The 15,137-nt window shown below is 40.4% G+C and overlaps 1 protein-coding gene and 1 long non-coding RNA gene across 2 annotated transcripts in view; both read right to left on the bottom strand.

Moving 5' to 3' along the window:
• Window positions 1-15,137, bottom strand: part of ELOVL2 (ELOVL fatty acid elongase 2) — a 52,630-nt gene that overhangs the window by 12,695 nt on the left and 24,798 nt on the right. The window contains exon 3 of the mRNA XM_085051915.1: window positions 9,766-9,953. Within this exon, the coding sequence (XP_084908041.1) occupies window positions 9,766-9,953 (188 nt within the window). The remainder of the gene's footprint in view (window positions 1-9,765; window positions 9,954-15,137) is intronic.
• LOC146441526 (uncharacterized) lies at window positions 7,678-8,876 on the bottom strand. Its single transcript, XR_014849953.1, has 2 exons — window positions 8,823-8,876; window positions 7,678-7,840 (listed from the first exon to the last, which is right to left on the bottom strand). It is a non-coding gene; the product is annotated as an uncharacterized LOC146441526 (long non-coding RNA).

The following is a 15,137-nucleotide window of genomic DNA, read 5'->3' as shown; positions in this document are numbered from 1 at the left end:
AACTTTTTTAAACCTCAGTCTTTCACATCAGCTTTTCTGTAGCTCAGCATTTCTGTTCTCTGTTGTAAGTGCCTTCCATACTATGGTGTCCTCTTTAGGGAAGAGAAAATAATTCACTTTGAGTTTTGACTCCTCTTCTTTGAAAGATAATTTACAAGATTGCTGGCTAACTTTCTAATAAAAAAAAAAAGTAGTATGTAAACTTGGAAAGAGAAAATACTTTTTATGGATCCTGGTGATCCTAGGTCATGACTTTCCTGTAGGCTATCAACCATGTGGAAGGTAAGGAGTAGTGCCAGTAGTGCCAAATGAGCCAGCTCCATATCTGGAGCAGAAGGTGTTACCATGACACGAGACATTTTGGTACCAGGTCACTTTTTTCTGATACCTTTTTCTGATGTATTGTTACAGTCACATTCTCTTCCACACACAGAGCACTCACAACTCCACAGAGCTCATGATGTTATTAATCACTCAGAGATGGTGCTACTGCAGTGTCTACCAATAAGATGAGAAATCCCCTCTCTTTTTCGAAACGGAAATTCTCTCCCCTAGAAAACAATTATTTGAATTATTTGCATTCTTGGCAGCCTATCCTGAAAATAATATTAAAACAAGTATTGTTTGAAGCTATTTGGAAAAACAGATCACATAAAGAGCAAAGTGCTGCCTAGTGAAAAATTTCTGCTAAGTAACAACATCCTGTTAATTAGTAGAGTTTTCATATTTTGCTGTTGCCCTAATGTTGTTCTTAACAGATTGCTGTTTTTATACTAATAAATTACCTCTATTCACCTATTCAAGTATAAACAGCACAAGGACTCACAGGAGTTGTTTTGCCACATCAGTCCAACTCATGCCTTATTTTTGTAAATAGGGAATCAATTTGCTCAGAATTGAAAGCTGATTTCTCTGTCAGAAATTTCAGTGGTGGGGGTGGGCAGCAGGTACCAAAAGATGATGTAATCCTTTCACCTCACTGAGTAGCAGGCTAAGCACCAAGAGCTTGACCTAGGGGCCTATGCCCTGCTCATTTCAAACTTTCAACTTCAAAAATCTCACAGCTGTAGCTTCTCTTTCAGCTGTTCCCCACAGATATGTAGAAAGGAAAGTGATGTAATTTTCTGAATGGATATTCCAATTTCTGCTGACTGCAGGGTCTCTGTGCTCTTTGAGTTGTAGAAAAATCTCTGTGCATGGTTGAACTTTCTCAGAGAGCAAATGCTTAGAAGCAATAAAGTGTTGGCCCTTGTCCCAGGGCAAGAGAAAGGCAGAGGGTGAGGCATCAGCATCTGATGCCTGTCTGGCTAGGTGACAGGTCACCAGCAGTGTTCCTCAGGATCAGTTCTAGGGCCAGTGCTGTTCAAAATATCTGTCAGTGATCTGGAGGCACAAATTGAATGCCTCAATAGCAGGTTTGTTGATGATATGAAACGGGGAGGTGCTGTTGACTCTCTTGAAGGAGAAGGGTCCTTGCAGAAAGATTTGGATAGATTGGAGCATTGGGCACTCATCAATGGGATGAAATTTAACAAGTCCAAATGCTGGATCCAGCTCCTGGGATGCAGTATCATGGACACAAGTATGATCTGAGGGAGGAATGGCTGGAGAGCAGCCCTGTGGAAGGAGAGCTGGGGGTGCTGGTCAACATCAGCTCTATGTGAGCCATCATGTACCCTGGCAGTCCCAAGGGTAAATCTCATCCTGGGGTGTATCAAGCATGGTGTAACCAGCCTGTCAGGAGAGGGAATTTTCCCACTGCATCAGCCTCACCTGGAGCACTGGGTGCAGCTCTGGACCCACCATTTGGGAAGGTTGTGAAGATCCTTGAACGTACCAGAGGAGGGCAAAAAAGCTGGTGACAGGGCTGGAAGGAAGTCCTGCGAGGAGCAGCTGAGGACTTTGGGCTTGTCTAACTTGGGGAGAAGGGGGCTGAAGGGTGACTTCATTGTTCTCTACAGCTTCCTGAGGTGGGAAGAGGGAGGGAGGTGCTGAGCTCTTCTCCCTGGGATGCAGTGATGGGATGTGTGGGAATGGTTCCAAGCTGCACCAGGGGAGGTTTAGACTGGACATTAGGAAGAATTTCTTTGCCATAAGGGTGGTCAAACCCTTGAACAGGCTTCCTAGAAGGGTGGTCAATGCTCCCAGCCTGTCAGTGTTTAAGAGGCATTTGGTCAGTGCTACTACCAGCAAGCTTTAACTTTAGGTCAAACATGAATTTGTCAGGCAGTTGGACTAGGTGTTTGCTGTGTGTCTCTTCCGAGTGAAATGGTCTGTCTATATGGAAACAGCTAAGAAGGAAAGCTAAAAACTAATAATGAAGTTAGTATTTAGAAAAATAACATTCTCCTTAAAAGTTCAGAGTAGGAGGATGAGCACCAGCATCCTTCTTGTGAAAAAAAAAAAACAGAGCAGGATGCCTCTTGATGTTACTATGGGTGTGATGTTTTACTGGGTTGTTTGAGGCACTCCAACCCTTTGACCAATTAAAGCAACTTGATCTGACCACTGTTTGTTCTCAAGCAACCAAGGTCTCACCAAAATAAGTAAAGGAGACTAATCTATCTACATAGCACAAAGAAGAGTTTAACTTGTAATGCTGTGAATCACTTATTTCCCTTGGTCATAGGAGACTTTCATTAGTCCTTGTAGGTGAGAGCTCCTCCCTGGATCTATAGACTTGGATAAAATAGTCCTAAAAGCAGTTATCTGAAGGCCACATCCCAAGGAAAAGGAGTCACTCAGGGCAGTGTCTCAGGAAGAAGAGAGAAATGACATTTTCTTTTTTATTTTAAATGAATTTTAGAATGGAATGCCTGAGGAGATGATCAGCATCTAAAAACAGAGACCAGATATTAATGATCTCTTATGATTTTCCTTTTTTTAGTTTTTAAAGAGAGAAATCAGCTCCTTGCCTGTAACATGACTCACTTCCACAAGCATGCAACATCTGAACTGTCTTGCTATACCAAAGAGGCTGGAGTGAACCACAACACAAGGCTACTGAGGACATCACACTTTTGCATGATAATGAAAAGAGGAAGGTATCATTAATCATCTTTGACTTGTCATTAAATCAGTCTTAAAAAATACCTAGAAAGCTTAAAAGCAAGATTTTGGTTAGGTTTTTTTGGGTATTTTTTTTTTTGCTAGAATGTTTAATTGTAAAATCATCTGTGAATAGTATTTATTGATGGATATCTCTCTATAGAGGTTGCCTATCTTTAGACAAGACTCCAAGAATTCTGGCATAATCCCGGATTTTATATGGATAGCTGAGATGCAGAACAGCCTGTGTTTCCAGATTGATGCTCTCATGCCTAGAAAATCACAGATAAGATGTAGTCTGGCATAACTATAAACCCTATAGGGAAGCAGTGTGGGCTCAGTTGTTCAGCCCGTGGCTGGGAGATTCCAGAATGTCCCAGCCCTGCCACTTGGTCAGTGCCACAGTTTCCCCAAATGTGAAAACTTAGTGGTGGTGTTGTGCCAAACAAAAAAAGGTTCTGAACTGGAAACACTCCACAAGCTTTATCACAAGTGAAATATTTTGTTGTTTCTCTTTGTGATATTTTTCATGGGGACAGAACTGCGAAAAGCATGCTTTGGGCTACTGCTTTGTGAGGCTCTCCAGCTCTCTGTGGGTCTAGTTAGAGGTCAAATAATTGCATGCATGGTGTCTCCCCAAAAAAGATTGGCTAATTCTGTAATACACCAACTGCAGTTTGCTATCCTGACCTACAGCACATAGCTGGACCCTGTGTTGGACATCTCATCCAACTGGAGCATTGTAACTAAAACGATACTGGGTATTCCAGAGTGGAGGAAATATGTGATCCCATGTTTTCCTCCTGTTTTTAGGTCAGAATGTTCATAACAGGGTGACAAATATAAGTGCCCTTTCCCAAGTGAAGCTTTGATAAACGTTTGAACTTTTTTTTAATCAACAAAAACTCTTTCATATGTAAAGCCATGTTGTTGAGAAACTACTGGCCAGTCCCATTTAGCACTCTTTAAGTAAATGGGAGCCTGATAGAAGGATTAGTGAACTAATGACTTCAAAATTAATTCACTAAATCAGTTATGAATGATAATTACGTTGAGTCTTGCTGTTGTCTGGGATAGAAGAATAGGCAAAAAGAAATCCTGCCTAGGCTTATTTTCCATGAGTCTTTGATTACACCTGTTCTAAATAGTTCCCCTATGATATTTTGTGGTACCAGTGATGGTATTAGAAGATTTGCACATGTGAAAAACCTCATCATATCAAGTTTTTTTCTTGATTTCCAATAAGGTTCTACTGAATTCTATTTGAATATGCACAAGAGATCCAGAGAATTGCCTTTTTCAATGATCAGGTTAAATGTTCTACTGAAATGCAGAGCTCAGAAAGGTCAGCGTGAAAGACAAGGAGAACACAGAGGATGAAAACTGAGATGAGAGGACACCATGTCCAGCTGGGATAACTGCAGGTGAGGACAGCAAAGTCAGCTCCTCGGCTCTCCAAACAAATTATTCTATTAAGATAGAGGAACGCCTGGTAATTTAACTCTATTCACATAAAGTTCTCACTTGACCAAAAGAGTTGTCTGCTCTTGTCCTTACGTTTCACTGCTTTACAATGCACTCTCAGTGACCTTTTACTGTCTAGGTTTTTTTGTATAGACCTTTTACTGTCTTTTTCCCACTTCTCCCTTCTTCAAATGATAGAGGAGTGCACCTGATCTCTTCTGGTTTCTCACTTTTTTCTTTTTCTCTGGCTGCCCTCAGGTTAAAATAGTCTCTCAGTACTCAATAATTACTTCAAAGGAAGCCTTCACCTTAAGCACCAATACTTATGGATCTAGAATAATTCCCTACTTCTGTACTTAATTTACATTATCTGAACAATTAATGAAAGAGCAGACAATATTTTATCACAATCTTACAAAAAAACCCCCCAAAACCCAACCCAACAAAAAAAAAAAACAATAGCAACAACAAAAAAAACCCCAACAAAACAAACAAAAAACCCCAAAACCAACCAACAAAACAAAAAACCAAGCAAAACCCCCAAAAAACAAACAAACAAAAACAGAAAAACAAACACCAAAAGCACAACTATGTTGGATTTCTACAGTAAAATTCCAGGATATTTCGAACTGATAAGGATCTTTTTCACCTTTCCTCATTGTCTGCAAGGTTAAAGATTTACTAAGAACTTCTGCTGCACAAGTTCCATCTTTGTAACACTTGCACAGATAGGAAGCAAATCTTTCTTATGTCAGCTATTACATTGATGGAATAAAACAGAGTTTAAGTGCTCCTTCTGTTTTTGGTTTGTTCCTTTTGTTTTGCCCCATTATGCCAAGTTCAGGTGTCCTACTTGGCTTTCTAGTAATGTGTGAGATGAAATCTCAGTTGCAGTGTGTAGGGCTAAAAGTGGTGGCTGGTGGCTTTGATCATTCTGGCGCTCCTGGGAATTCTCACACCATCTTGGCATCTACGGATCTGCAAGTTATGGCTATAATTTAGAAACTGGACTTCATGTGGGATGACTTTTCAGCTCCTGGAAACAGATACATTTACTGCTTTTTATTTTATTTAATACTGCAAGGTAGAAGACTTTCTGGCTGCTCTAGAAAGGCTAATGCACTGGACTGGTAATATTTGTGAGTTGTATTCTTTCCCCTTTGTTCTGACAGGAGGGGTCTTCACATGCAGGTCCTGCTTCCCCACATGGATGTGGTTGCTTGCTTACAAATCCCATGGATTTGTAATAAGTCTGAGAAGCTACCTGGGGATACAGGCAGCTTGAGACATCACGCCGCCTCTCTGCTAATGACACATATCTCTAGATCTCCTTTTTAATCTGACCCAAATGGTGCCAGTGTCCTGGTTTTCTCAGTGCCTGATCAACAGAATGACTTGGGTGAGACCTTGATGGCCAGCTGAGATTTATTTAAATAGGGCAGAGGTGATACTTACTGCTGGGGAAAGCAGCCTAAGACTATGGCAGAGATTATGTCTATTCCTATTAGTGAGAGAGAGTATCCTCACCTGACTAATTTCAGAATTCAGAGATCAGCACTAGTCTCCTGTGTTTCCACTTTTAGTTTATCACTGGACTTGTGACAGTTTGGCCTCTGGTGCTTCAGACTGCATCCCCGAAGTGTGGTTTGTAAGCACATGAAATTTTAAAATATGCACAAATGTGCTGGTTTTTCACAGTAAGCTGGTTTACTGCTTGTAGTTGGTACTTTTAGCATCTTAGGCAGAGATTTGTGTAGAGAAAAGGCATATATTTCTTAAGGGAAATTGTTAAAGGTTTTGATGTTTATAAACGTAAAAATGTGGTGGCTGTTTTTCCTTATGCAGAATTTGGCAATGGTCTAGAAACTGTTGGATTGCTAGAGTTGATCTGGGTCTATGAGCACTTACTGTTACAGAAAAGTATACAACAAAAGCAAACTTCTGCTGCAGGTTTCTTTGGTGGCAAGGGTGGAAGGAATTATCTTCTGCCTCCCCAGCAGCCCACCTGCAGCCTGCCCAATTTAAGCACAGGACTTGTGTCTAAACTTCAGGTACTCAAAAAAACCACACTCTGAAGCGCCAACTTCTCCATCATATTAAAATGGGGAAAGTAAGCACCTTTGACCATTTCAGGAAAGCTATTTGCCTAATTCAGAAGTCTAAATTAAGGTCTAACAAGTTGCCCTTCTGGGAGGCTTTCAGAGGCACCTAACTCTTTGTTGACTCAAAAATTTTGAGACATCTCAGTAGGATGAGGGCAGCTGGGCAGAGCAGTTTGTCTTTAGACCTTGTCCTTCGGGGGTAGTAGGGGTATCTGAACTTATGCTGATGGCACATCTTAGAGTTGTCCTGGAACTGTTCCTCCAAGTACTTTGCAGATTGGTTGACCTCAGAGCTCAGAGATAAAATCGGCTCCCAGATAGTTCATGCCCACGGTGCAGTGCATGGAGCTCTGGCTCAAAAGAGGAATCTGCCCTTGGAGATTTAAAAACAGCACTTTTGTTGTGACTCTTTGCTATAACCTTCGTCTTCTTGCCTTGAGGTTGTACAGATCAAGTGCCATGAAGTGCCAACTATAACCAGTCAGGAGGTGAGGGTGAGGAGATGAAGAATTGAAGCACAAGTACTCCCATCAGCAGGTTTACCATGTTTCTCATTAAATCCATCATGTGGGACAGTCTGTATTTGGAGATAACACCCTTTCTTGTGTTGGAGGTATTTTTTTCTTTTGAATGTCCAAGAAGCAACCACTACATTCTGGAGCTATTGCACAGCTATTGCTATGTGGCCCCTTATAAACAAAAGAAAGAAGGATGGTTGGATATGGGGTTTTTTGGAGGGTTGTGTGTGTAAGGAGTGGGGGAGGGAAGCCTGGTTTATCTCCATTGTAGAGCTTGTTATTTTGTGATTTATCCCCAATACAGAGACCAGAGGGGTTTAGATGCAGTGAGGATGGAGTAACAAAACAACACTTATAAATGTGTCTAATTAGGAATTGATCCTGAATCATAGTCACTGGAAGGATCAGCTGTGTTTACATAAGAAACCCCTGTTCAGAATGTGCTAAATATAGGTAACTCTTGCCTTAAAGAGCTTACTGTCCTCAAAAAACAGAGAGAACAAGGGGCATAGAGAGAAGCTCTGCAAATCAGACATTTTGAAATATTAAATCACCACAACTTTATTTGGTACTGAAGATAATTTTTGCTCTCCCATTTGCCTGTTTTTCTTCAGCAGGGATGTGCAGGCTAGCTCAGGCAGGACTGCAAGTCTTAACTTCCATTCTGCTCCTTCACAGGAGAAGCTGTGATAGAGCCAGGCAAGTAGACTAAGAAAAAATACAGAGCCATTATAATGGAACTGTGTTTTGTTCAGTGTAAAACCAGCCTGGCTGACAGTCCAGAGCCAAAAGTGAAATCTGCAGCAGAACAGCTGGTAGTGCAGATCAGCTGTTGTGTTCCCTGGGTTCCTGAATTTGCAGTATGTGGAGCTATGAGCTGGCACATGCCCAGCTGCAACCTGGGAGGTGTAAATCAGCAGCTTCCAGCCTCAGAATCAGAGTCTCAAGGGACTAATCTGAGGACTAAAGCAACTCAGCGACTGTCTGCAGAAAATTTAGCCTCAGGAACGACAGGGCAGGAAGGCAGCTGAACAGGAGCTGGCTAAATACGATTCCTGTCAGGATGTGAAGGTGGCTAAAACCAAATTTGCTTCATTCATGCAAATGAGACCCGCTAAAATTTTCTTTGTTCTTCCATTTATTTACTTGTGGCAGGCCAAATCAGGCTGCAAGGGAAGCTGGGCAGCTGTATTGTTTTCTATTCAGTTAATCCTTTTTGCTGAGTCTTGCTACTGCAGCCAGTTATCTGTATACCTTCAAGCAAAATGGGGATTTAAACATCAAAGTGCTAATTTAAATTCTGGAGGACAATCACTGTGGACTCATCAAACCTTCCAGCAATTGTGCTGGTTTCCCTTTTGCTCTAAACCTTATCCTGCACTCCCAGACACCCGCAGCAGCCTCTGAAGCCAGCTGGAGCACTGACCAGGACAAAGCTCTGTGTAACACAATCAGTCCTTTGCTTTGCACAAAGGCACAAACCTAAACTGCTTCTCAGCCATTTGACCAGGCCAGTCACTTGGTGTTTAGCTCAAATTAATTTAAAACTTGGAATCTTTGGGGGCCCTGTTTGGCTTCTGAAACTCTTCTTGTCCAACCAACAGAAATAAGGTGGAAACTGTGGCCAAGAGCCCCAGGAGTGAGAAATGCCATGAGGCTGTGGAGGCAACACAGCAGTGTCAGACCATACCATGAAATCAACCACATTCTTCCGCCAGGGTTTCTCATGCCTGGGGTCACATCTTCAGCCAAAAAAAAAAAGTTTTGTGCATTTTTTCTTCTCATGTTTGTTTTTAACAGCTTTAAGTGATGTATGCTAACACCTTAATATCAAAAGTATCTCAATTGTCAAATGGCTGAGAATGGATAGCTTCCAGATAATAACCAAATGGTAACTTGTAGCTTGCATTCCCCTCTGGGAGGCAAAACCACACATGTCTGCTGAGAGGCACTGTTTGAATCCTCAGCTGTTGCAAAATCTTTAGATGCATTCAACCCTCTCTTCTGGTACTAAATGGATCCTGATTTATATGAGCATGTTCCTTCCTGATAAGTACTTGGGAAATAATCTGTGTGACCATATTCAGCCTCCAAGCCCCATAGCCCTTGCTTTTGGATGAAGTGCTAAGTTTTTAACATCTGTCTTTTACTGTCTGACTATATGAAAAAAGTTTCTTAGTCACAAGAGCAGAAAAATAACACTGAATTGCCAATACCATAAATAAATCAGTACTTGCTCTCAACTATAAATCTGTTCATATTTAAGCATGGGCAGGGAAAAATCATTCCACGGACAGTCATATGAATAAAACCCAATCTAGGGCATTTTCATGGTTGCTGAAGAACAAGGTGTAAGCACATATGAGCTGAATGACTGTTGCAGATTCAAATTTATGGCTGTAGACACAGTTCTGGCAACAACCAGCTGTCTCCAGGTGCGGACTGTGGCTCAGGGAGGACAGTCAAAACATGCCAAAATCTAAGATGAGAAGGGACTATTTTTATTTTTTTTAATATTAATTTTGCTGTTGCTTTTAACTTTTCTAGCAAAACCACCTGTCACTTAAGTTATTTCTGCTAAAAACTGCATCTGGGTTAGCTTTCTCAGCTGTGCTGCATGGAAGAGCACTTACCTCTATGAGCATGTAGAAGGAGAGTAGTGTGATGCCCAGGTTATACACGATGAGTTGAGGCCTGAGAGAGAAAGGAGGTCTGTTCTTCATGAACTTGGTACCCAGCCATATGCAGAGAAGGTATGCTCCGGTAAGGAAAAACGTGGGAAGGTAAGAGTCCAAAAGGAACCATCCTCTAACCCTGGTATCTAAAAAGAAACACATGGACAAGGCAATTAAGAAGGCTATGGTAAAGTATTGCTAAAATAAGGCAGAACACATCATGAAAAGAATCTGCTGGAAGTGTGAGAGGGCCATTCTTTGCTCACGAGAGCTATCCATTGCTTTTAACTCACCAAAACTGCATGCTAAGCCTCAGAGAATGTGGGCTGAAAATTGCATGGAAGTCCTGAATAATTTAAGTTCACCTACATCACCCCATTTTAATAGTAGAGATAAAATAAAAAGGAAAAAACCATTCTTATATGCTTTTTAAAATTTCATTTAAAGTTTTAACTTAATATTTATTTAAATCCTATCTTAATCTGCTCAGTGGACAGTTTGCAGATAGTATTAAATGCAAAGTATGCATGTAACGTTGCCAGCTCATATGTTATTTTAATGCTGCACTTGCCATACAGGTAGGAAGGTGTATAACATTGGCTAGAAAACATTCATAGAAGGGGAGGACTTTTCCAAAACATTAAATATGGAAACCAAGTGGCAAACATTTACTTTGACGGTTTTTAAAGATTTTTTTGGCTGGGTGAGGGCTTTCTTTCTTACAGTTTCTGCCCCACTTGCCTGGTCCTGAAATGAAATATTAAGGTCAAATCCTGCTTGCCTTATTCACACAAGTAATCCCATTGGCAGTAATCAGATAGTTCAGTGTATATGAGCAAAGCCTAATCCCAGATGCCAATCTGGAGGCACCACTTTGTTGTCATATGAGCAACTGGATGTCATGAGCGAAAGGGGTGTGCTTTCTTTTCTTTTTTGTTTTTCCAATATGGAGCAAAATCTAAAGGTAATTTTCCATAGCAACATTCTTCAGCCAATTACCTATGAAAAGAACCAAGGGGGCATCACCACTATCTTTTAGAATGACTTATGGAGTAAGTGAAAAAGAAGTCAGTGAGGAGCCATTGTGCAGGTCTCACAAAAAGTAGTTCATTCTGCTCTTAGAAAGATGCTCTTGGAAAATGTTTTAAATTAATTAGGTTATTTTTTTACAAAGGCCAAGATTATGTTAAAAATCGTAAAAAGAAAAGCTATTCACTCTGCATGAAGAAAACATTTTATTGTTTTTCTACCTGTGTTGAATTTGGAAATGACTGGACAATGGATAATGCTCAAAGAAAATGTACCCAAGAATTTAGTAATTGATTGCAATTTTGCTGTACTCTATTCTTTCCAGCTATTCTTTCCTCAGAAATACATCCATACAGGTAAAGCAAAATTTTAAATATGTTAGATTTGCCTGCTTATGAGCCAGGCTTTGAACAACAGCTTTCTTTCTAATTACATTTTTTCTCCACTTCCCCCCTAGCTTCCATCACAGTGGCTGTAACATTCATCTGTTGAATCTGGATTCCATGAGGGATTCTTTTGCGGGAAAGACTTTTAACCAGACCCCCACTACCATGGAAGTCAAATGCTCTCAAAAACCTCAAGGAGCAGACAGGTGTAGGATAAAAGCAGTCACAACAGCACAACCCTTTCTTTTAGGGCAGCCTTGCTTTGTTGTGTATTACCAGCTATGTCGACTGTCTTTGGATCTCAATGCTTATTAGGATCACCTCAGTGTGAGAAGGAAACACTTCCAATGCCCTCTTAAAGCTCACAAGCCACAGCTGAAGCACTGGAAGGAATGTTTTAGTGGTGATTCTGCTCCCACATGGGCTCAACACAACACAGGAGTCGTAGGATAGGTAAAGGTTGTGTGTGTAAATGCTGATGTCTTAGGAGTCTGTGTTTTAGGAGCAAAGGGATTTAATTTATTTAGTTGGTATCCTAAATGATAGATGTAGAAAGCAGTCATGTCAGCAAGACTGCTATCTAAGGAAAGGTCTCCCATCTGAGGATTGCAACACTTGGTGCATAAAGGTTACATGCACAAGGTTACATGGCATCAGTAGATAATGAAACAGCATGTTTGCTCAAAGAGGAAAAGTATACAAAATACAAAAACAGAATACAAATTAAACTACACAGAATTAAATTTTGCCCCAGTATGCCCCCAGAAATTTTCATTTCACTGTGAGTGGCCACAAGCATGTGGGCTGACCAACACAAAAGCAGAACTTGCGTGCTTCTTCAGGTCAGCATGTCAAGTATTTTTAAGTTCTATACTATTCCAGTTTCAAGAGCAATTGTTAAAAAGTGTACCCTTCCTGAATATTTTCTGCCACGACCTCAATACCTTGAAGAGTAAGTTTCTGGCAGAAAGTGCTTTATAAAGGGCAGCCAAGGAACGTGACTGTTTTGTTTCCACTTCCACTTATCCCTGAATGACAAGCAGAGGGAGGTTTTTATGTGTCAAGAGGGGGGAAGAAAGGAAATGTATTTCAAAAGAAGTTATCAGAAGAATGAGAGATGAAAAGTATTTCTGTTGACCGACAGTTAAATCTCCATGTTCAAGTACTATAAAGGTACACTGTCAATAGGAGAAAGGATTATTTTTACAGTACTGAGCTTGCACAGCATCTGAAATTGAGACCAAAGCCATTAATAAAGTCACAGTGGGAAAGCACTGAGCTACAGCAGGGGAAGGAGCAGGCGCCTACAAGCTCTGATTGCTCCGTGAATAAGCTCATTCACGGTCACTGGCCATGATGTGCCAAACCCTTGGGGTGAAATCTTGGCTCCTTTGAAATCAGTGGCAGGCCTCCCAGGCTCTTTAAAGGTATCAGGCTTTTGTCAATGAGGTTTAGAAACATTTTGATTCAAGTTTCTGTATAGCTTTGGCCAGTCAGTGTCTCAGTAGATTCAGGCCTTTTTAGGTGCAGAGGACAGATGGATTTGCACCAGTGCCTTGCTACTGATCATAGTTCATTAATGAAAAGTGCTTATTGCTCTATCATAACTTTAATAAAATACCTCTCTTCTAGACCACCTCTGTTTCTTTCACAGATAAAACGAACAACCAGTTAACTCGACTTAGCAATTCAGTATTCTTTAATTTTCTACACAGCAAACAACACTCTGCAGATGAAGGGTGACCCTGGAAAAATGATCTCTTACAGAAGAAAATTGCTATTTCACTTGTTCTCAATTTGCCTTGAGCCTAAGGACAACATGGACCAAAACCAAGACCACCCCTTTTTAAGAGAGGCAACCAATGGGCAGGTATATGGCTGCTGTTCCCTGATCCAAAGGACTTGTTCTGCTACTTCAAAAGCAAATATGGAGGTCAATTTGTCTAGAAAGCCCAGCTGACAGCAGAGAATGAAGGTACAAAATACACCAATATATATAAATCAAATTCAGATCTTTGATAGTCTGTCCCTTATTCTAGTTGGGCAGCAGTGCAGCTTGTGTTAACCCTGTACTCCGAGAGATTTGCTCTGGGAACTAGAGTGTGGCTTTCTGTCTCTTCTAGTGCCCTCAGACACATCTGGTAATGATGACAAAGACCTGCATAGTAATACAAGTATTTCAGGAGTTACTGCCTAAAATATAAACCATAAATAGGGGATTGGTTTCTAAAATAATAGAGCACTGTTGGCTATCCTTTGAATCCATCTTGCTGCTGAATGAAGTGTGTGGATGAAAATCAGTGAAGAGAAGAAGAATGGTTTGTGGGTTTAGATGTTTGGGGAAGATCTCAAATTCATTAGATATTCATCTGTGGGGTCATTCAATTTAAAACCGTTCACAGTTTATTGTGAATTATTTATGTGAATTATTTATGTGAATTATTTATGTGAATTATTTATGTGAATTATTTATGTGGATAAACACACTGGAGGGAGCTATGCTATGGAGGAAACATGTGATACTGTGTCATTATACCACCAGTTAAATTAAAGATCAGAGTGAAGAGGCATGGACAAACAAAGCTATCTTCAGCACTCATTTCTGGAGAAGGATGGTGAGGTACTTGGCAAGCAATACAAATAATACTTGTTTAACTGAAGAGCTTTTTAAAAGCCCAAAGGGATCTGTGTGCTATTCAGAATTGGATCAACTGTAGCTTATTCCTTCAGACAATTTGTCTGGACCAACAAGGAAGGAGAAATGAAAAAGAACATCATGTCCATTTGTTAAAAAAAAAAAAAAAGAAACAAACCACCAAATCCCCCCAAAATAGTGCTTTTATTCTTCTGATCACATTTCTTTGTTAATATAAAATGTACTACTGTAGAAGCCATTAATAAAACCTATTCTGTTTTAACCACTTCTGCTGCAGTTCCCAAGCTGTTCAGTGTTTCTCCACTGGAAATCTTGCTTTCAAACTTCACATCTACTGTAGAGATGATGGAAAAGATTTTGTAGCCATCCAGTCAGCTAGGAAAAATTATAATTTCTTGTGTTTAAGAACACTACATCTTTCCATTTTCCTTCCAGTTAAGCAAGAACTGTTTCTGTGACATGGCAAACATTACTGTAACAAATTGACAATCCACAAGCATGCATCCATCCACACAAGCAGGAGGTCTGGATTTAGCCTTGGGGAAAAGTTTGCAAGGCAGTTCCTGAAGTTAAACCCAACCCTATCAACAGCAAGGTGGCCTTGCAGGGACCTCCTCTGAAGACTGTGTGCTGTCTGAGTTCCTGTCTCACCCCTTTCCTTTATGTGCTTCGCTCCCTTAGCTCTGGTTTTGATGCTTCATCCTGGTCTACAGTCCTATTTTAGGTTTGGGGTTTTTTTTACTTATTTGTTTCAGTGCTAACAGAGCATGAGGCATTTTCAAGCTACTATTATTTAAATTATTCTTGTCCAAACTATTCCAGAAAGCAGTAATAACAAGTAAAAAGATGCATCTGTTCTCCCATCCAGTCTATTGGTTTACTGAAATTTTGGATGTGATCCTGCAGGTTGCTTTCTCTCTGAGCATCCTTCTGAATTAGGCAATTTAATAAGTAGCTGGACCAAACAAACTGAGTTATGAATGAGAATCAGTCCCAAATCAGATCTTCCACTTTCAGAAAGACCCAGGCTTTCAGGTTTTTTATTCCATGTTAGCACATAAAATTGAATTTCTTTGATATTCTCAGAAACAAAGGAAACACAAATGATTGCATTGACAGATTTCCTACAATAATGGTGTGTTCCTGATAATACTGTGCTTCTGCCTAGTTTGCCTTTTTCAATAAGAAGTTACTCAGAAAATTTATTGGAAGTTTTTTGGGTAGTAATTATTTCCTAAAAGGGCTATAAGTGGAGCACC

This window comes from Lichenostomus cassidix, chromosome 2 (assembly GCF_008360975.1).
Source record: "Lichenostomus cassidix isolate B80296 chromosome 2, HeHo_3.0, whole genome shotgun sequence".
Taxonomy (NCBI): domain Eukaryota; kingdom Metazoa; phylum Chordata; class Aves; order Passeriformes; family Meliphagidae; genus Lichenostomus; species Lichenostomus cassidix.
Note: the sequence above shows the minus strand (reverse complement) of the source record. Positions and strands in the feature narration are given on the sequence as shown.